This window comes from Chiloscyllium plagiosum, chromosome 25 (assembly GCF_004010195.1).
Source record: "Chiloscyllium plagiosum isolate BGI_BamShark_2017 chromosome 25, ASM401019v2, whole genome shotgun sequence".
Classification (NCBI taxonomy): domain Eukaryota; kingdom Metazoa; phylum Chordata; class Chondrichthyes; order Orectolobiformes; family Hemiscylliidae; genus Chiloscyllium; species Chiloscyllium plagiosum.
In genome coordinates, this window is record NC_057734.1 from 25,455,587 (window position 1) to 25,476,478 (window position 20,892).

General features: G+C 41.1%; 1 protein-coding gene across 3 annotated transcripts in view; it reads right to left on the bottom strand.

Moving 5' to 3' along the window:
• The window catches only part of morn3 (MORN repeat containing 3), a 92,874-nt gene that overhangs the window by 31,285 nt on the left and 40,697 nt on the right, over window positions 1-20,892 (bottom strand). For all 3 annotated transcript variants that reach the window (XR_006315387.1, XM_043715743.1, XM_043715742.1), the window contains one exon: window positions 10,839-11,023. Coding sequence is in view for 2 of the 3 variants with exons in the window: in XM_043715743.1 (XP_043571678.1) it covers window positions 10,839-11,023 (185 nt within the window). In the remaining variant the exon portion in view is untranslated. The remainder of the gene's footprint in view (window positions 1-10,838; window positions 11,024-20,892) is intronic.

Sequence of the window (20,892 nt, forward strand, 5' to 3'; positions counted from 1 at the left end):
TGAGCTGCCAGAGGAAGTGGTGGAGGCTAGTACAATTGCAACATTTAAAAGGCATCTGGTTGGGAACAAGAATAGGAAGGGTTTAGAGGAATATGGGCCAAGTGCTGGCAAATGGGACTAGATTAGTTTAGGATATCTGGTCAGCATGGACAAGTTGGACTGAAGGCTCTGTTTCTGTGCCGTATATCTCTATGACTCTAAGTTTTACTGAGATTGAGTGAGGCATTGATTGTCAAAGGCCCGAGAACAAATTACCCACATCACCTTTTAGTTAAAACAAAGAACTGCGGGTGCTGGAAATATGAAACAAAAACCCAGACAAACTCAGGTTCACTGACCCTTGTTCAGAACTGAAACGTTAACCCTGCTTTTTCTCCTCAAATGCTGTCAGACCTGCTGAGTTTCTCCAGTAATTTCTGATTTTGTTCCATCTGTTAATTCCGTGATAACATACAATATACATAAATATATTTTCTCAATGTATAGGATCAGCTAACATTTGGCTATTTTAATCAGTTCTCGGTTATAGTCCAACAGGTTTAATTGGAAGCACACTTGCTTTCGGAGTGACGCTCCTTCATCAGGTGATAGCCAACACTGGCATCTCCAAATCTTAATCAGTTCTGTAACTGTTATAGAATTCAAAAGCACAATGATCTGTGATGAAATCACAGTAAAGGCACTGACTGAACAATTAAATATTTAAACTGCAACAGATTCTAATCAGTTGGTGTACACACTTACAGACTTAATTCTTAGTGCTGCTGTCAAAATGGTGTTGTGGTTTTGCAGTGCACCCTGTAGGCAGTATGGTGGACAGAGTAAATAGATTAGTAAATGAAATTCGATCGAGTGAGCTGCTTCAGTCTGAACAGTGTCAAGCTTCTTCAGTGTTATTGGTAAGTATAGAATATTTAATCACACTCTAACTTGTACCTTGTAGCCAATACAAAGCTTTAACAAGTCAGGAACAGCATACACTGCAGATTATCCAGTCTCTGATCTGTTTTATTAGTCACAGAACTTATGCGATTGGTGCTGTTGTGTTTCTGGTCAGTGGTGATCCTGGACATTGATGGTGGGAGACCTTGAAATGGTGATGTGTTTGAACAATAAGACACTGTGGAAAGGTTTGGAGATGGTAATTTCCTGGTACTTGTGTGGCACAAATGTTGCATGTGAGAAGAGACTAATTTATTAGCTGAGGAATTGAAAAGTGGTTCAATCAGGAAGCTGAACAATCAGGAAACAGCCCAATGTCTGAAGTGGGTCATTAATTAAACAGCTGAAGATGCTAAATTAGAATGGTTTTACTGAACCATAAAGGAGGACTTTGTGGTGTAATGATAGCTTGTGGTCCAGAGTTAGGGAAACTAAGTCCCACCTGCTCCAGACATGTGTAATTAGAAAATACCTCTTCTGAACCACAAAGCTCAAAATGTTTTCAGGTTTTATCCCTGGTCTGTGTTACTGTATTTGATTTCATCCAGATGGCAGTATTATATCTGGACTTGGATTGAGGAAAAGAAAACTGTCAAGGTTGCCGTTCCCAATTCAGAACATAAGTAGCTTTGAACTGTGTGTAGGAATTGAAGGTGTGATCTGACTCCATTAGAATGAGCTTGATTATATACTTGAAAAAAATAGGCTGGTGTCATCCAGGGCAGTTTAACTAGACCTTGTTGCTGCCTAAGGAGAAAGCCTAATTGGCGTTTATATATAGGAAAAATATATCTGCAACTTTAATAACTAGATATGCACATGCAAAAACATGATATAAGAGCAGATTAAGGCCACTTGAACCCTCAAGTCTACTCTGCCATTTAATAAGATCATGACTGATCTGCTTATATTCAAAATTCCACATTCTCAACCAACCCTAAAAACATTTAATCCTCTGGCCTAACTAGCATTTAACAACCTCTGCCTTTAAATTATTCAATTACCTCAATTCCACCACATTGAGGGAGGGGATTTCAAAACCCAATAAATTTCTCCACACCTCTGCTTTAATAGGCAATCTTGAATTTTAAAATAATTTTATTTCCTAGTTTTGGATTCCCACACAAAAAGAAACATCCTTTCCATATCCTCCTCATCAAGGCCATTCAGGATCTTGCGCACTTTCAGTTCACCTCTCACCCTTCTGAGCTCCAGTGAAAATAAGCCATAACCTAACCTAACCTCAGAAGACAATCCACTCTTTCAATGTATTAATCTAGTAAACATTCTAACAACAGCACGGTGGCTCAGTGCTTAGAACTGCAGCCTCACAGCACCAGGGATCCGGGTTCAATTCCAGCCTCGGGTGACCGTCTGTGTGGGATTTGCACATTCTCCTAGTGTCTGCGTAGGTTTCCCCTGGGTCCTCTGTGCTAAATTGCCCATAGTGTTAGGTGCAATGGGTCTGGGTGGGTTACTTTTCAGAGGGTCGGTATGGACTTGTTGGGCCAAAATGTCTTGTTTCCATAGTGTAAGGGAATCTATCTAAAAAAAACTGACTCCAGCACATTTGCATCCTTCTTGAAATAAGAAGCCTAAATTTGAGGATCGAGTCTCACCATAACATCCTTACTTTTATGTTCATTTCCTCCTGTCATAAAGGTTAGCATTTCATTACACTTCTTAATCACCTGCTGTACCTGCATATTAACTTTTTGTGACTTAAATATGAGAACATCTGCACCTCAGATTTTCCCAGTCGTTTTCTATTTGAGTAATAGACTTTTTTTTTTATTCTTCCCTTTAAAAAACAACTTCACATTTTCTCACACTAGATTTCCAACCACGAAATGTTTGCCCACTCACTGAACATATCTAAATCCTCCAAGTTCCTTGCATCATCTTCACAACATACTTTGCAACCTGACTTGATTTTATGTGGTCTACAAATTTAGCTACCAAGACTTTCTTCCCCTCATCTAAGTCATTGACGTGAACTATAAAACAATCTTCTATCCACGGTAATGTTACCTGCTCAACTATGAACATTTCTTTTCTGCAATAGCCTTTGATCTGGTACCTCATTAAATGCCTTCTGGAAATCCAGGTGATATACAAGTGACTTGATAGAAACAAACTATAACCACATGTGAAAGTATATAATCACATGTTAACACTGTATAGTTCACATTTCCAGGCTTCAACATACTACCATATCTTCTGTAATGTATCATTTAATCAGTTTTTCAGGAAATTCTAAAAACAAGTTGTGCAGTTTATCCTGAACATTTCACTTACTTATAAAAACTTGTACATTTAAAAAATTTCATTTATGAAATATGCATCCAAATTACAAGTTCATTTATCACTTGTACAATTTTAAGGACTCAGAATATACAAGAATTTAAATACCCTGTATATATTTTAAGACTATTGCCTATTTCCCATTTTTGTATAAAATAGCTAAACTGTTTCTGTAATCTAAATATGTCATAATGGAAATAATGCAGAGGGATGTAAACCAGATGCATTCAAGAAGACTTGGTTAGTTTCAGGAACCAGAGATTAAATATTTAAATTATGAAATGATTTTTGAGTGTTAAGATTCAGAAACAGATTAATTCATAAAGTAAGTAATCACTTATGACATCAGCAACAAAAATAGAATACCTGATTATGTACAGCAAAGCTTTATCATTCAGACATGATTGTTTGGTCATGGTAAACGTCTTTAAACCAATAATATGAAAATGATTTGAGATTTTGGAATAGAAATTCCTTGCAATTACAATATATCTGCATTTAATGGTTCTATATAAAAATCAGCACAATCCATTTGATCACTCATGAAGCAGATGCAACTTTGCTAGCTTCAAGCATGTTTTGCAGGATTAAAGATGGATATGTGTCCAAGGATTTACTCTATGGTGAGGCAGCTGGTGCCTGGAAACCAGCAGGTTGCTCAAAACTCCACTTCAACGGTGCTTGCAAGCCATAAGATCATAAGAAATAGGAACAGGAGTAGGCCATAAGACCTCCTGAGCCTGCTCCACCATTCAATAGGATCTAGGCTGATCAAAACCCCTCACGCCCCTTTTCCCAATAACCCCCGATTCCCCTACTGATCAAGAATCTATCTCAGCCTTAAATATACACAAGGACCCTGCCCCCACAGCTGTCTGTCACAAGGGGTTCCAAAGACTCATAAGCTTCCGAGCAGAAATTCTTCTTCACCTCAGTCTAAAATTATCGTCCCTTAATTCTGTGACTATGCCCTCCTGTCTTAGACTCTCTCATGAGGGAAAACATCCTTTCAGCATTTACTCCCTCATAGGCCTCTTAAGAATCCTATATGTTTTAATGAGATCACATCTCATTCTTCTAAATTCCAATAAGTAGAGTGCCAACTTGCTTAGCCTCTGCTCAGAAGACAACACATGACATGAAGGTCCTGAACATTAATTTCCATGCCTGGAAAACACTAGCTGATAAGAGAAATGGCAACATCACCTGTGGGCTGGTGTGTATGTTGATCATTGGCTTAGTAACACCAAAGGGGCCAAACACCAAAAACAATCCCCAATAACACCAGACAACCTTGTGTCAGAATCTGTTTCAAATGGGTTGTTCTTTCAGCCATCAACAAAAGCATGTCATATGAAGCTACCCTAGTTTGCCAATGTGAAGGTACCCAATCCCCCAATGATTTGTTTTGCCAAATGTCCATCATCCAAATTAAGGAGAAGATGTTTAATTAGTTATGGGTCGAGGACTACGAACAGCAGGCAGGAAAGTGGAGTTAAGGCCAAGATAAGGTCAGCTATCATCGTATCAAATGGCACAGTAAGCTTGTTGGGCTGAATTGCCTACTCCTACTCCCTGCTCTTAGGTTTTCTTTCATCTCTTATGTAGATGGAAGGATGTCACAAAAACCATTTGTGTTCGTACAAACAAATAATGTAATTTAGGTTCTCACTGCTGTTAGCCCATAAGGGAAGAAGTAATAACACTGTAAAAGATATTTTAAATGACTGCTATGAGACCAATCAATTGAGGCTGGTGCCAGACATGATCAATCTGTTTTTGAGGTGAGGAGCTGACAGCTGGCAATCTTGTCACACAAAGTGATGAAATTTAGATTTGATTCATTATTGTCACATGTACCTATATAGAGGAAAGATTTGTTTTGCATGCAGTCCAGGCAGAACATTTCATACAAACTACGTAAGGGTAATGGAACAGAGTGAAGAATACATGTTATGGTGGCAGAGAAGGCACAGAAAGAGCAAGACGAGTGTTAAATTTAAAATTTGAGGAGGTCCATTCGGAAGTCTAATAATAGCGGGAAAGAAGCTGTTCTTGAATTTATTGGTACGTGTGTTTAAGCTTTTGTATCTTTTGCCTGGCAGAAGAGGTTGGTGGAGATTGTAACCAGGATGGGAGGGTCCTCTCCATGTCCATCAACGATGACCGACTCAAAACCGACATTTTATTTACAAACCCACCAACTCCCACAGCTACCTGGATTACATCTCCTCCCACTCTATCTCCTGCAAAAATGTTATCCCGTATTCCCAATTTCTCCACCTCCGCCGTATCTGCTCCCAGGAGGATCAGTTCCACCACAGAACACACCAGATGGCCTCCTTCTTTCAAGACCGTAATTTCCCCTCCTACATAGTTGAAGATGCCCTCCAACGCATCTCATCCACATCCCGCACCTCCGCCCTCAAACCCCACCCTTCCAACCCCAACAAGGACAGAACCCCCCTGGTGCTCACCTTCCATCCCACCAACCTCCACATAAACCGCATCATCCGCCAACATTTCCGCCACCTATAAACGGACCTCACCACCAGGGATATATTTCCCTCCCCACCCCTATCTGCCTTCCGCAACGACCATTCCCTCTGTGACTGCCTGGTCAGGTCCACGCCCCCCAACAACCCACCCTCCCCTGCCACCGCAGGAATTGCAAAACCTGCACCCACACTTCCCCCCTCACCTTCATCCAAGGCCCCAAAGGAGCCTTCCACATCCATCAAAGTTTCACCTGCACTTTCACACGTGTCATTTATTGCATCCATTGCTCCCAATGCAGTCTCCTTTACATTTTGGGGAGACTGGACACCTTCTCACAGAAAGCTGGAATGCTTCAGGGAACATTTCCGTGACACCTGCACCAATCAACCCCACTGCCCCATGGCCGAACATTTCAACTCCCCCTCCCATTCTCCCAAGGGTGTGCATGTCCTGGGCCTCCTCCACCACTCCTTCATTACCCAACGCCTGGAGGAAGAATGCCTCATTTTCCGCCTCGGAACCCTTCAACCCAGGGCATCAATGTGGACTTCACCAGTTTCCTCATTTCCCCTCCCCCCAACCTTTCCCACTTCCAAACTTCCAGCTCAGCACCATCCGCATGACCTGTCCCACCTCTCAATCTTCCTTCCCACCTATCCGCTCCACCCTCCTCTCCAACCTATCACCTTTACCCCTTCCTCCATCCACCTATTGTACTCCCAGATACCTTCTCCCCAGTCCCATCCCCTCCCATTTATCTCTCCATCCCCAAGGCTTCCAGTCTCATTCCTGCTGAAGGGCTCCTGCCTGAAACATTGATTTTCCTGCTCCTCAGATGCTGCCTGACCTGCTCTGCATTTCCAGCACCACTCTAATCTTGACTCTAATCTCCAGTATCTGCAGTCCTCACTTTTGCCATCTTTGAATATGTTGGCTGCCTTTGCAAGGCAATGAGTAGATGGAGTTAACGGATGGAAGATTGGCTTGTGTGACGGACCAGGCTGTGTTCACAACTTACAGTTGTTTCTTACAGTCCTGGGCAAAGCAGTTGCCATACCAGGCCGTGGTACCAATGCTTTCTATGGTGCATCTATAAAAATTGGTAAGAGTCTTTGTGGAGGTGTTGAATTTCCCAGCCTCCCAAGTAAGTGCTTCCTTGATTGTAATGTCAACGTGACTGGACCAGGACTGAACCAGGACTCCGAAAACTTGGCACTCGTGTGCATCTCCACCTTAGCACCCATTGATGTAGCCAGGGCATGTCCTCTATCTTGCTTCCTGAAGTCAAAGACCAGCTCCAATGTTTTACTGATGTTGAGTGAGAGATTGTTATTTTTACACCATACCACCAAGCACTCTCTCTTTCCTGTCTCATCACTGTTTTAGATCCAGACTACAATACTTGTGAGATTCAGCACGACTGATAAATGTTACATAATGATGTTCATAGTGTATCATCTTCAATTGTCTAAACAAAGACAGATCCAACTGTCAGCACCATGACTTCCCTCAACAGGTTAGGCAAAGTCACACATCCTGAAACCCCAAAGCTGGAATGGGAATTTAACCCTGCATTGGTGACACCAATCTGATCCAGACTGATCTTTCTGTCAACTGAACCGACGATACCCTTTCAGAAACTGGTAAAGAGTCTTAGCTTTTACATGTTGTAGTCTGAAGTTAGTTGGAGTTCCAATTCTCTTCCCATCATGTGGCTCTCCAGGAATCTCCCTAATTCTTACTGCCTGCCATAGGTTGTGTAACAGCCTATAAATCCTTCCAATATAACTGGTTACATTTTGAGCTTCACTTGCCCCACCCATCAAGTCCCAGAAAGAGATTTGAACCTGGAGCTTGTAGTTCAGAAGCAGGGAAGCTACCCTATGAGCCACAAATCTCTCAAACAAAAAGACAGCATTAGAACTTTAAAATGAAGAACGATGGATTAATTTAAATTTTGAGCACCAATAAAGTTGACAGTAAAAAGCTTTCTTGCACATCTTTTTAAAAATATGACAACTGTCCAGGACACAATATTATAACAGATCTGTGGCTGGAAAACAGTTAACATAATTTGACATAAACACCTTCCAGAGGCAACTGCATGAAACATATTTAGCTGTTTAAAGGACATACTATGTATCTATTACAATTTTTAAAAGGTGCATCTCACTTAATAGTATTTGTGAACCCCACACAGAGATACATATAAAAGGAGAAAAGAGTTTCAGAAAGAATGAGAAAGAAAAAAGTCATCAGTCTGAAAGACATCACAATTATGAAAACACTTAGGAGTTAAAAAAGAAAACAAGGAAACAGCTACATCTCTGAGCAATGGGAGATCAGCTCTAGTATAATATATTATGAACTGGCTAGTACACAGTCATGAAAATGTGTTGCTGGAAAAGCGCAGCAGGTCAGGCAGCATCCAGGGAACAGGAGAATCGACGTTTCGGGCATAAGCCCTTCTTCAGGAAGATTCCTGAAGAAGGGCTTATGCCCGAAACGTCGATTCTCCTGTTCCCTGGATGCTGCCTGACCTGCTGCGCTTTTCCAGCAACACATTTTCAGCTCTGATCTCCAGCATCTGCAGACCTCACTTTCTCCTCCTAGTACACAGTCATATCAAAAACAATATTTGGTTTAAAGGCTCTGCTTTTCACAGGATTTAAAATAGTATTATCCCACCCAAGGACTGATACCAAGGGTTTACGGTTATCAAGATGCCTATAATTGAATGGACCAGCATGATGCATCGATCAATTCCAATAATTTTGTAAGACCAATTAAATGTGACCCTAACAACAGACAATTCCTAACAACAGAAGTTGTGGTCTCAACACAGTTTTGTGGAACACCACTTATCACCTACTGACATCCTGAGAAGGGCCCTTTTATCCCCACTTTCTGCCAGACAGCCAAGTTTCTATCCAAGCTAGCATCTTGCCTCTAACACCATGGGCCCTTATCTTACTCAATAGCCTCCTGTGCGGCACCTAGTCAAAGGCCTTCTTGAAGTCCAGATAGATAACATGCATTATCTCTCCTTGGTTTAACCTGCTTGATGCTGCTTTCAGCATTCTAGCAGATTTGTCAGGCATGACCTCCCCTTTGATGAAACCATGCTGACTTTGCCCTATTTTACCATACATTTCAAAGTATTGAGAAATCTCATCCTTCACAATGGATTCCAGGATCTTATCCATGACCGAGGTTAAGCTAATCAGTCTGTAAAATCAGATAGCGAAAGCTTCGATAAGCATATAAAAGGGAACAAAGTAGCTAAAGTGAATGCTGATCCCATGGAGGATGAGACTGGGCAGTTAATTTTGGGGAACACAGAAATGGCAGATCTGCTAAATCAACATCTCGTTTCAGTTTTCGCAGTGGAGGACACTAGTACCATCCCAGTCATAACATGTAACGCAAAGGTTATGGAAAGGGAGGAACTCAGAACAATCATTGATTTTATTGCTTTATTTATTGTTACATGTATTTGTTACAAATACTTTGAAAAGTGGTGTATAATGTTGCCGCTGTCTGGAGCCATCTTAAAACACAGAAATAAACCATACATAGAGTATAAGTGTAGAAAAATAAAGTTAAATGTTCAACACGGCCAAGTGCTCAGCTATGGTCTTGGATCCATGCTGTTCCACCCTGATGCTAAGACCATCAGCAGCACGAAGCTGTCAGCCAAACTAAAATCCCTCCACTGCACTGCTGCTGCTGGAACCATGTCGTCATTTGCCGCTGCATGGGTCCGCACTGGACTGAGCTCAGAAATGCAGCCGCCACTGAAGTTGCTGGGTCCCCCACTGGGCCCAAACTTATCTCCCTCTGCCACCACTAAAAACACAATCTCACCTCCCTCCACCACTGCTGGAGAGCACTATCACAACTCCCTCAACCCTCACTGGAACAAACCTTGCCCCCAAAAGTGCTGAATACCTCAATGCTGTCCAAGCTCTCCACAAGAAGGTAAGTAAGGTTAAAGTTCTTTTTAAAAGGCAGAAAAAGAAGGATAAACAAAAGTAAAAACAGAAAAAGATCCAGGAGTCCAATCACTGTGCTGCTACTTGGCCACTGTCTTGACCAGAAAGTCATCTCTGGTCGTCATCATCATCATAGGGAAAAAGTACTGACCATTGGGATTTAAGGCAGACAAGTTCCCAGGGACTGATGACCGAAATTCAAGGGTCTTAAAGGAAGTGATCCATTAGCTATAATATTCCAAAATTCCCTGGATGTGGAAAAGGTTCCAATGGATTAGAAAAATGCAAATTTAACCCCTTTATTCAAAAAAGCAAGGGAGACAAAAACTAGGAAACTACAGACCAATTAGTTTAACATATGTCGGTGGGAAATTGTTCAAATCCATGATTAAAGAAGTAATGACATGGCATTTAGGAAGTCAAAATGGTTTAATGAAAGATAAACCATATTTAATTAATTCACTTGTGTTCTTAGAAGATGTAGCAAGCAGATGGAGGCTAGCAGATTTAAAACAGAAATGTGTAGAAATTACTTTTGTCAAAGGGTTGTGAATTTGTAGAATTCACTACCCCAGAATATAGTGAATGCTGGGATATTCAGTAAATTTAAGGAGGGGGAAGATAGATTTTTAATTAGTACCGGGTTGAAGGGTTATGAAGAGAGTGAGCTGGAAAATGGACTTGATGCTGAATGAGATCAGCCATGATCACATTGAATAATGGAGGGGCTGAATTGCCTCATCCTGCACATATTCCTTACGTTCTACCACAGCACTTATATAGAGATTTCTTTCCACATTCTAACATTAATGGGGATAAATATGGTAACCACACACATAAAACAAAAGAAAATATATCCTAATTAAGTAGATTATATGATACAGGAATTTATAAACAGACACACATGCACATATCTAGTAAGTCATCTTCCCTTAAAAGTTTAATTTGCAGTACACCTACAATATTACAAATTGCGCATGATTCATCAGAAAGAAAAAAAATACAATGTATTAAATGGCCTTATGCATAATTTATTTACGATTAAAATGAAAAAGTTGTATAATGGTCTGGCTTATAAACACAATAAAATTTAAGTACCTGAGGTATTGGATAGGAAGTAGGATTAATTGCACCTTCTCGACCAAAATCAATCATTTTTCCACACTTTGGAATGTCGTCAACCCATACACCTTCATACATTTGGCCTTTCTCAAAGAAGAAAAACTTTCCGGTTCCATGTTTCTTTCCATTTTTCCACAAGCCTTCATAGCGATTTTCATTGGCTGAATAAAGACATAACTATTAACTGATATAAAAGTCAGTAATACCTACAAATAACTAATCCACCATTTTGGATCCTGACTATTTTGTTCAGTAAATCTGAATTCTACTGTTGTTTATATGCTTTCATCTCAAACTATTTGAAGTAAACTTCAAATTATAATTATCTTAAGGGTGTTTACCAGTTTCTCAAACTCAATTTTTTTATTTTTTTTGTGTAAAGATAAAAATGTAATTCCCAAAACTAAAAGTAATTCTCTGTGGCATGTAAATCATAAAATCATATTAATATATAGAGATTCTTCCCGAACTGATTGCTTGTATAAAGGATTCAATAGTAAATATATTTAAGATGGTAATCAAAGTATAAATTCTATTTAATCTAATCAGACCACAATCTTGCACAGTGTAAGCATATCCTCCTCACACACATTGGAGAAAGTGAGGACTGCAAATACTGGAGATCAGAGTCAAGAGTGCGGTGCTGGAAAAGCACAACCAGTCAAGCAGCATCCAAGAAGCAGGAGAACCGACATTTCGAGCATAAGCCCTTCATCAGGAATGACGCTTGTGGGCCGGGGGGGAACTGAGAAATAAATAGGAGAAGGTGATAGGTCAGAGAGGAGGACGCAGCAGATACATGGGAAAGGCGATGGATGGGTCAAGAGGGCGGTGCCAAGTTTGAGGCTTACACAATACCAAATCCAGGATAGTCTGCTCTCTACTTGGTTCCCCAACATATTAGGTTAGCACTGCTGCCTCACAGCCCCAGGGGCATGGTTTCGGTTCCAGCCTTGGATGACTGCCTTTATGGAGTTTGTGCTTTCTCCCCATGTCTGCATGAGTTTCCTCTGTGCTCTGGTTTTCTCCCACAATCAAAGATGTGCAGGTTAGGTAGATTGGCCATGGTAAATGTAGGATTATTGGGCTAGGGTGGGGAACTGGGACTGGGTGGGATGCTCTTTAATGGTTCATTGCTGATTCAATGGGCCGAATGGCCTTGTTCTGCACTATGGGATTTCTAAGATATTGTTCCAAAAAGTGAATTCATTCAAATGAACTTTCCCTCGATGTGACCCTTGCCAGTCAATGTGCCTATTACAATCAACCGTGATTTGTATCTTTCTTACAGTCTCCAGTATTTCCTGATTTATAGTCCTGCAATAGTGCACAATACTGTTTAGTGACCTATGGATTACTCCCTTGCTGTTTTTTATTTCTACTCAAGACTGATTCTATACCTTGACCACCACAGTGCTGATATCATTTCTTACTACAGCTCAGATCCCTCCCTTTACTGACAAAGTTGTACCACCTCCTTTTCTTTCCTGCCTATCCTTTGAAAACATTGAATACTCTTAGATATTCAATTCCCAAACCTGGTCTTCCTTTAACGTCTTGGTTAGTACTGCCAAATCATATCCATTTGTCACAATTAGCACTGTGAGCACATTAATTTTATTCTGGATGCTTCGTGTATTCAGATACAAAGCCTTTGCGTTGTTCTATTATCAGATTTCCATACTCTTGTATGATGTCTTGATATGATATGATGTTTCAAATATTCTGACCCTTTTTTCCCTTTTCTGGTAACCATCAGACTCCCCACTCACCTGCAATCCAGCTCTGTTTGATTTTCTAATTTTCCATGAAACTGAAACAACACCTCTGCCACACTGTGGCAGTTTGGCAGATACCAGTTCAACTCACTATATTATCTCTGAAAATTAAATCTATCCCTTAAATGCAGTGAAACAGAAGTAAATTGAAGTGCAGTAAGCTATGGATGTGCTTTTAACTTTGTTACCTGTATTCCCCTAGACCCCAAACCCAATGAAGCAAATGTAGTCATGAGATCCTCAAGCATTATTGTCAATGGTACATCATTTATTGAATTCCTTCTTGCTAGTCACATTGAATTAAAATTGATTGGAGATTGATGGATGTTTCTGTAAAGCCCAAAGATTATGGGTGAGGCCTTAACTGATGAACTCCAAGCAAGTGAATGGAGTTCAATGAGTCGAGAGTAATGGTGTTGAAAAAGCACAGCCGGTTAGACAGCATCCAAGGAGCAGGAGAATCGACGTTTAGGGCATCAGTCCTTCATCAGGAATGAGGCTTGTGGGCCAAGGGGGCTGGGAGATAAATGGGAGGGGGTGGTACTGGGGGAAGGTAACTGAGAGTGCTATAAGTAGATGAAGGTGGGGGTGAAGGTGATAGGTCAGAGAGGAGACTGGAGCTGATAGATGGGAAAGAGGATGGACAGGTCAAGAGGGCAATGCCGTGTTGGAAAGTTGGATCTGGAATAAGGTGGGGGAGGGGAAATGAGGAAATTGGTGAAATCCACATTAGTGACCATTTTATGATAGAATTCAAAATTAAAAAAAACATCCATGGCTAAACAATGAGGTCAAGGACAATATATAGTCAAAAGCTAAGGTATACCATATGGCAAAGGCCAGTGAAAGGCTAGAAGATTGGGAAACTTTCAAACATAAACAAAGGGATACTAAAAAAAAATAAGAAGACGTAAGATAAATTATGAAAGAAAACTACCACAAAATAGCAAAAAGGATAGCAAAAGCTTCTATGGGCATATAAAAGGGAAGAGAGTCACTAAGGTGAATGTTGGTCCCTTGGAAGATGAAAGCGGAGAGTTTATAGTGGGGAACATGGAGATGGCTAAATCAATACTTTGCCTCCGTTTTCATGGTGGAGGACAACAGTATCAATCCTATTGGAACAGGCAAGTCAAAGACAATAGAGAGGGTAGAACGTAGAACAATCAACATTGATAGGGAAAAGGTATTCAGCAAACTATTAAGGTTGAGGGCAGACATGTCCCCCAGGCCCGAGGGCCTACATCCGAGGGTATTAAAGGAAGTGGCACTGGAGATACTGGATCCATTGACTACGATATTCCAAAATTCCCCGGACATGGGAAAGGTTACAGCGAATTGGAAAAATGCTAATGCCTATTCAAAAAGGGAAGGAGGCAAAGTGTGGGAAATTACAGACCAGTTAGTTTCACCTCTATCTTTAGGAAAGTGATATAATCAATTACCCAGGAAGAAATATTTGGAAAGTCACAACACTATCCATCATGGTTTTATGGAGGCAAAATTATGTTTGACTAATTTGTTAGAGTTTTTCAAAGATGTAACAAGGAAAGTAGATAATGGGGGTTTTGAAGTTGTAATATATCTGGACTTCCGGAAGGCATTCAATAAGGTGCCGAACAAAAGGTTAATTCATAAGGTTGTACCATATGGGATTCGTGGTAATTCATTAGCTTGGATAGATGACTGGCTGATGGATAGAAGACAGATTTGCGATCAATTTTTTTTTTCTGGATGGCAAGATCTAACGAGAACAATGCCAGAGGGTTCAGTTCTTGGATTCCAGCTATTTACAATCTACACTGATGGCTTAGATACAAGGTTGGAAGGATCTAATGCCAAATTTCCAGACGACACAAAAATAGGCGGGACAGTAAATTGCAATGAGGAAATAAGAAGCAAATGCTTTCTCTTGTGGGACATTTTAGGACGGGAGGTCAGAGTCTTAGGATAAGGGGTAGCAAATTTAAAACAGAGTTGAGGAGAAACTACTTCTCCCAAAGGGTTGTTGAGTTCGCGACCCGAAAGTGCAATAGCTGCTGGGACAGAGAGTACATTTAAAGGAGAAATTAGACAGAATTTTAATTGGTAATGGATTGAAGGGATATCGGGAGAAGGCAGGAAAATGGGGGTGAGGGCCATATCTGCCATGATCGAATGGCAGAGCAGAATCGATGGGCTGAATGGCCTAATTCTGCTCCGATATCTTATGAACTTATAAGTTGAATAGCAATTTGTCCAATGCTATATTAGAACAGAATTATTAAGCCATTTATCATGTCAGATAGAGACTATATGTATTGCAAATTTTTGTAATAATAGAAGACTCATAACTGTAAGACTTTTTACCAGTCCGTTTCCTTTTTGTTGAAATGTCATTAACCTGAAATAATAGGTGGAACCCACGAATGATGAGAGCATTCGTGAGTTAGTTGAAAAATAGGATGAAATCTTTAGAAATCAGATTCTTGGCATTGAGCAAGAAAAAGTCCATTCTCCAACCAAGTTTGAATGGTCAGATAAGAATATTGCAAGTGAGCAGGGAGAGGGCTATTTGCATGTATTAGCATGGCATTATTACTTTATCTCACCTCATTTAGGATGTGAACATAGGAGGTATGGTTAGCAAGTTTGCAGATGGCACCAAAATCGAAGGTATGGTGGACAGTGAAGAAAATTACCTCAGATTACAATGGGATCTTGATCAAATGGGCCAATGGGCCGACGAGTGGCAGATGGAGTTTAGATAAATGTGGGGTGCTGCATTTTGGAAAAACAAATCCGAGCACGACTTATACACTTAATGGTAAGGTCCTGGGGAGTGTTGCTGAACAAAGAGACCTAGTTCCTTGAAAGTAGAGTTGCAGGTAGATAGGATAGTGAAGAAGGCATTTGAGAAGTTTGCCTTTATTGGTCAGAGTACTGAGTACAGGAGTTGGGAGGTCATGTTGCGGCTGTACAGGACATTGGTTAGGCCAATTTTGGAATACTGCATTCAGTTCTGGTCTCCTTACTAAAGGGAGGATGTTGTGAAACTTGAAAGCATTCAGAAAAGATATACAAGAATGTTGCCAGGGTTCAAGGGTTTGGGTTATAATGAGAGGCTGAATAGGCTGGGGCAATTTTCCATGCAGCGTCAGAGGCTGAGGGGTAACCTTATAGAGGTTTATAAATTCATGACGGGTAATGATAGGGTAAATAGACAAAGTCGTTTCCCCGGAATAAGGGAGTCCAAAGCTAGAGAACATAGGTTTAAGGTAAGAGGGGAAAGATTTAAAAGGGACCAAAGGGGCAACTTCTTCATACAGAGGGTGGTGCATGTATGGAATGAGTTGGCAGAGGAAGTGGTGGTACAATTACAACATTTTAAAGGCATCCGGATAAATTGGACCAAAGAGTCTGTTTCTGTGCTCTGCACTTCTATGACTCTATGAATTTATTTATTTGTGGTTTCCCATTCTCTCATCCAACGGATAGAACAAGACAATGATAATTACTGACAAGAAAGTCAGAGAGATCCCGTCTCCATTTTCAAAAGCAGTTCTAGTCAGTCCTGGATATCAACTCAATCAAATTCAAGGAGTGGAGGCTTTGTCTGGGGCCACTTCTTGGTAAGGAAGTTGGCAAACTCAATTCTGTAGATTGAAGGCAGCATTTTGCGATACAGAGGGAACAATACCATGAAGGGGAACAACAATAAACAAGGGTGGAGGAGACAACAGTGCATTGGAGGACATGGTTACTCTGGGAGTGATAAACAGTTGGATTTGCAACGAATTGTCAGCCATGTCTGTTATGTTCCCTTAAGTTTTTTTTCTCAGTTCCCCCTTCCATTCTGTGCACAGTGAATGGAAATTCCTACCTGGCAGCACACGGCCTGGTGCATGGATGGACTTAAAAATGGTGCCAGCATCAGGAGATCCCAGTTGTGGCAAGTGCTTCTGCCTTACTGGCAGAGAAGTTAGGATGCGTGGGGCACCATGGAGGTACGACACACAGCTAATGAGGCAGGTTTCAGTTTAGCGTAAGAAATCTCACTAGGGTTCACAGAGAAAACCCATGCATGAATCTTAACAATTTCTAGTAAACTTCAGCCCATTAGCACTCTCTGTCTGTCTGTCTCTCTCTCTCTCTCTATACAGATGTTACCAAAACTGTTGAGTATTCTGCATAATTTGATTTTTTTTTCCAGATTTCCAAAATATTTTAGTTTTAAACTTGCCAACCCTTGCCTAATGTGACAATGTTGTTTTTGCCCATGTCTTCAGTTACTTAGAATATTTATTTTAATAAAAAGCCAAGAAAGGAACCACAGAAAGATAGCCATTCAGTTGAATACATTTATGCCACCTGAAAAAGAGCTTTCCAGCTTAATCTTAGTTTCCAGCTCTCAGGCTGTAACTCTATTGGTCATTGAACTGCATGTCCTCATTCAAATATTTTTTATAATACGAAAAGGGTTTTGCCTATATATTTCTCTATCAGACAGTGAATTCCAGATGACTGCCACCCTCTGGATGTTAATAATTCTCAATTCTCTAAGATCCTTTTTTGAATTACTTGAAATTTATGCCTCTACTTATTGACCTCTGAAGTAAGGGAAATAGTCCATCCTAACCACTCTCTCTCGATCCTTTATAATTGTATTAATGTCAATTAAATTTCCAATCAGCCTTCTCTGTGAAAAAGAAAACCATCTTTATTGCTCTAGCTGTTGTAGTGACTTAAATTGGAAGTACTTCAACATATTGGTTCTTCCTTACCTATTGAAAATTTTCTCAATTATTTATTCTCTACTTCCAAGAGCAGATTTTTAAAAATTCATTTGTGCAACATGGGCATCGCTGGCTGGCCAGCATTGATAGCCCATCCCTATTTGCCCTTGAGAAGGTGGTGGTGAGCTGCCTTCTTGATTCGTTGCAGTCCACTTATTGTGGGTTGACCCACAATGTCAGTCGGGAAGGAATCCCAGGGGTTTGACACAATGACTGTGAAGGAATGGTAGTATATTTCCAAGTCAGGGTAGTGAATGTCTTGGAGGGGAACTTGCAGGTGGTGGTGTTCCCAAATACCTGCTACCCTTGTCCTTCTAGGTGGAAGTGGTCATGCGTTTGGAAGGTATTGTCTAAGGATCCTTGGTGAATTTCTGCAGTGCATCTTGTAGATAGTACACACTGCTGCTACTGAGCACTGGTGGTGGGATTGAATGTTTGTAGATCTGGTGCCAATCAAGCAAGTTGCTTTGTCCTGAATGGTGTCAAGCTTTGAGTGTTGTTGGAGCTGCACCTATCCAGGCAAGTGGGGAGTATTCCAGCACACTTCTGATTTGTGCCTTATAGATGGTGGATAGACTTTGGGGTGTCAAGTGGTGAGTTACTTGCCGCAGTATCCCCAGTATCTGACCTGCTCTTGTAGCCACTATGTTTATGTGGTGAATCCAGTTGAGTTTCTGATCAATGGTAACTCCAAGGATGTTGACAGTGGAAGATTCAGTGATGGTAATACTGTTGAATGTCAAGGGGTGGTAGTTACAGTGTCTCTTATTGGTAATGGTCATTGTCTAGCTTTTCTGTGACACAAATGTTACTTACCACTTGTCAGCCCAATCCTGAATATTGTCCAGATCTTGTTGCATTTGAGCACGGACTGCTTCAGTATCCGAGGAGTTGCGAATGGTGCTGAACACTGCAATCATCAGCAAACGTCCCCACTTCAGACCTTATGACAGAGGGAAGGTCATTGATGAAGCACCTGAAGATTGTTGGGCCTAGGATACTACCCTGAGGAACTTCTGCAGAGGCGTCCTGGAGCTGAGATGACTGACCAACTACAACCACAACCATCTTCCTTTATGCCAGGTATGACTCTAACCAGTGGAGCATTTGCCCCCTGATACCCATTGATTCCGGTTTTGTTAGGGGTCCTTGATGCCATACTCAGTCAAATGTGGCCTTGATGTCAAGGGCTGTCACTTTCACCTCATCTCTGGAATTCAACTCTTTAGTTCATGTTTGAACCAAGGCTGTAATGAGATCAGGAGCTGAATGACCCCGGCAAAACCTAAACTGTGCGTCACTGAGCAGGTTATTGCTGAGCAGGTGCTGCTTGATAGCACTGGTGATAACCCCTTCCATCACTTTACTGATGATGGAGAGAGACTGATTAGGCGGTAATTGGCCGGGTTGGATGTGTCCTGCTTTTTGTATACAGGACATACCTGGGCAATTTTCCACATTGTCAGGTCGATGCCAGTGTTGTAACTTTACTGGGAGAGCTTGGCTTGAGGAGCGGCATATTATCAGGGCCCATTACCTTTGCAGTATCCAGTGTCTCCAGCCGTTTCTTGATATCACATGGACATGAATCGAATTGGTTGGAGACTGGTATATGTGATGCTGGGAATCATTGCAGGAGCCCGAAATGGATCATCCACTCGGCACTTCTGACTGAAGATTGTTGCAAATGCATCAGCCTTATCTTTTGCACTGATGTTCTGGGCTCATCCATCATGAAGGATGTGGATATTTGTGGAGCCTCCTCCTCCAGTGAGTTGTTTAATTGTCCACCACCATTCACAACTGGATGTGGAAGGACTGCAGAGCTTAGATCTGATCCATTGGTTGTGGGATTGCTTAGCTTTGTTTATCACTTGCTGTTTATGGCATTTGGTATGCAGGTAATCCTGTTTGGTAGCTTCAAGAGGTTGACACCTCATTTTTAGGTATGCGTGATGCTGCTCCTGACATGCCCTCCTGCACTCTCCATTGAACCAGGGTTGATCCCCTGGCTTGATGGTAATGGTTGAGTGGGGGATATGCCAGGCCATGAGGTTGCAGATTGTGCTAGAGTACAGTTCCACTGCTGTTGCCGGTCCACAGCGCCCCATGGATGCCCATGCTTGAGCTGCAAGATCGATTCAAAGACTACCCCATTTAGCATGGTGATAGTGCCACACAACATTATGGAGTTTATTCTCAATGTGAAGGCAAGCCTTTGTCTCCACAAGGACAGTGCAGTGGTCACTTTTACCTATACTGTAATCATTTGTAATCTTTTGTGAAATTGTTTAGTTTAACACTATTATCAGATGTTTGCCTACTAGTAAATTTCTAGGGACCAGCACCTGTCCAGAAGGCCTGATCCTGATTAACCTGAATGTTTCTAGCACCAGTACTCAGCTCAGCATACAAGTCCCTCAAACTGTCAACTCTAACCCCATCTCAAATATCAGGCCCTATGGCAAAAAAAACCTCAAGTCAATCGAACCAGTTAACTTTTATTTCTCCATAGAGTACAAATCACTCGGGGGGGAAAAAAATAATTTTTGCATCTTGCCTAATAAACTTGTTTTATGGTTGTTGAATTCTACATGTTCTTCCTACCGATGACACCTTGGACATTATTGTTTCACAGCAATATGGGAGCAAGACTCATAATTGATTTCGCTCACACATGATCATATGTGGATTGTTGTAGTACATTTTGGGTATGAATTTCTAAAATAGCAGCATATGAACTCACAAAATTCATCAATATTTAATACACAGTATTTGTCTATAGCCATGAAAATCGACCCAACCCCAATGTAAAATGTACCACTGGAGGTCTGTGCATGCAAAGCCAATAGGAACAAGTTATTTGTTACAGATATTCCTAAAATTAAATATCCAGCTTATTGAAATGGTCCTGTCTGACAAAGACAACTGCCTTCTAAATAATTGTTAACTTGAACTTCAGCCTGCATCATCACTGCTTTTTCCTTGACCCTTTTCAAACCATGAGTTGTCAGTCAGGAGGGAGCCATTTCTAACAGTATTTAAAAGGGACACTTAACTGCTCTCAGCTTAAATTCTAAGATATTTTTCAATGCATACAGCAGCTGTACACTTTTCTGACCTCAAATTGCTTTTTGCATCCCACATTTGGGAATCGTGCTGTTGAGTCCAGCATTGGCTAAAGGAATAAGAAAAGCAGCATCAAGCAGAGCAAATTGAAGGAGGCACAAGTACATGAATCTTTACCCTCCCATTGGCACATACAGGCACAGGATCAGCATATTTGCACTCATCTGAGCAGCAATGCACACAAAGGCTACCTTCTCTAAGTTATCTCAGAGCTATGGCACCTCCTGGAGGTTGTGCAACCAAGTGCTACCGTTTACGCTGCCTGTTGCACTCAAGGTCTTTGATGTCTTGAACTTATTTGCTTAATGCTAATAAAGGTAGAGGTAATTGGGTGAGCAATAGACATAA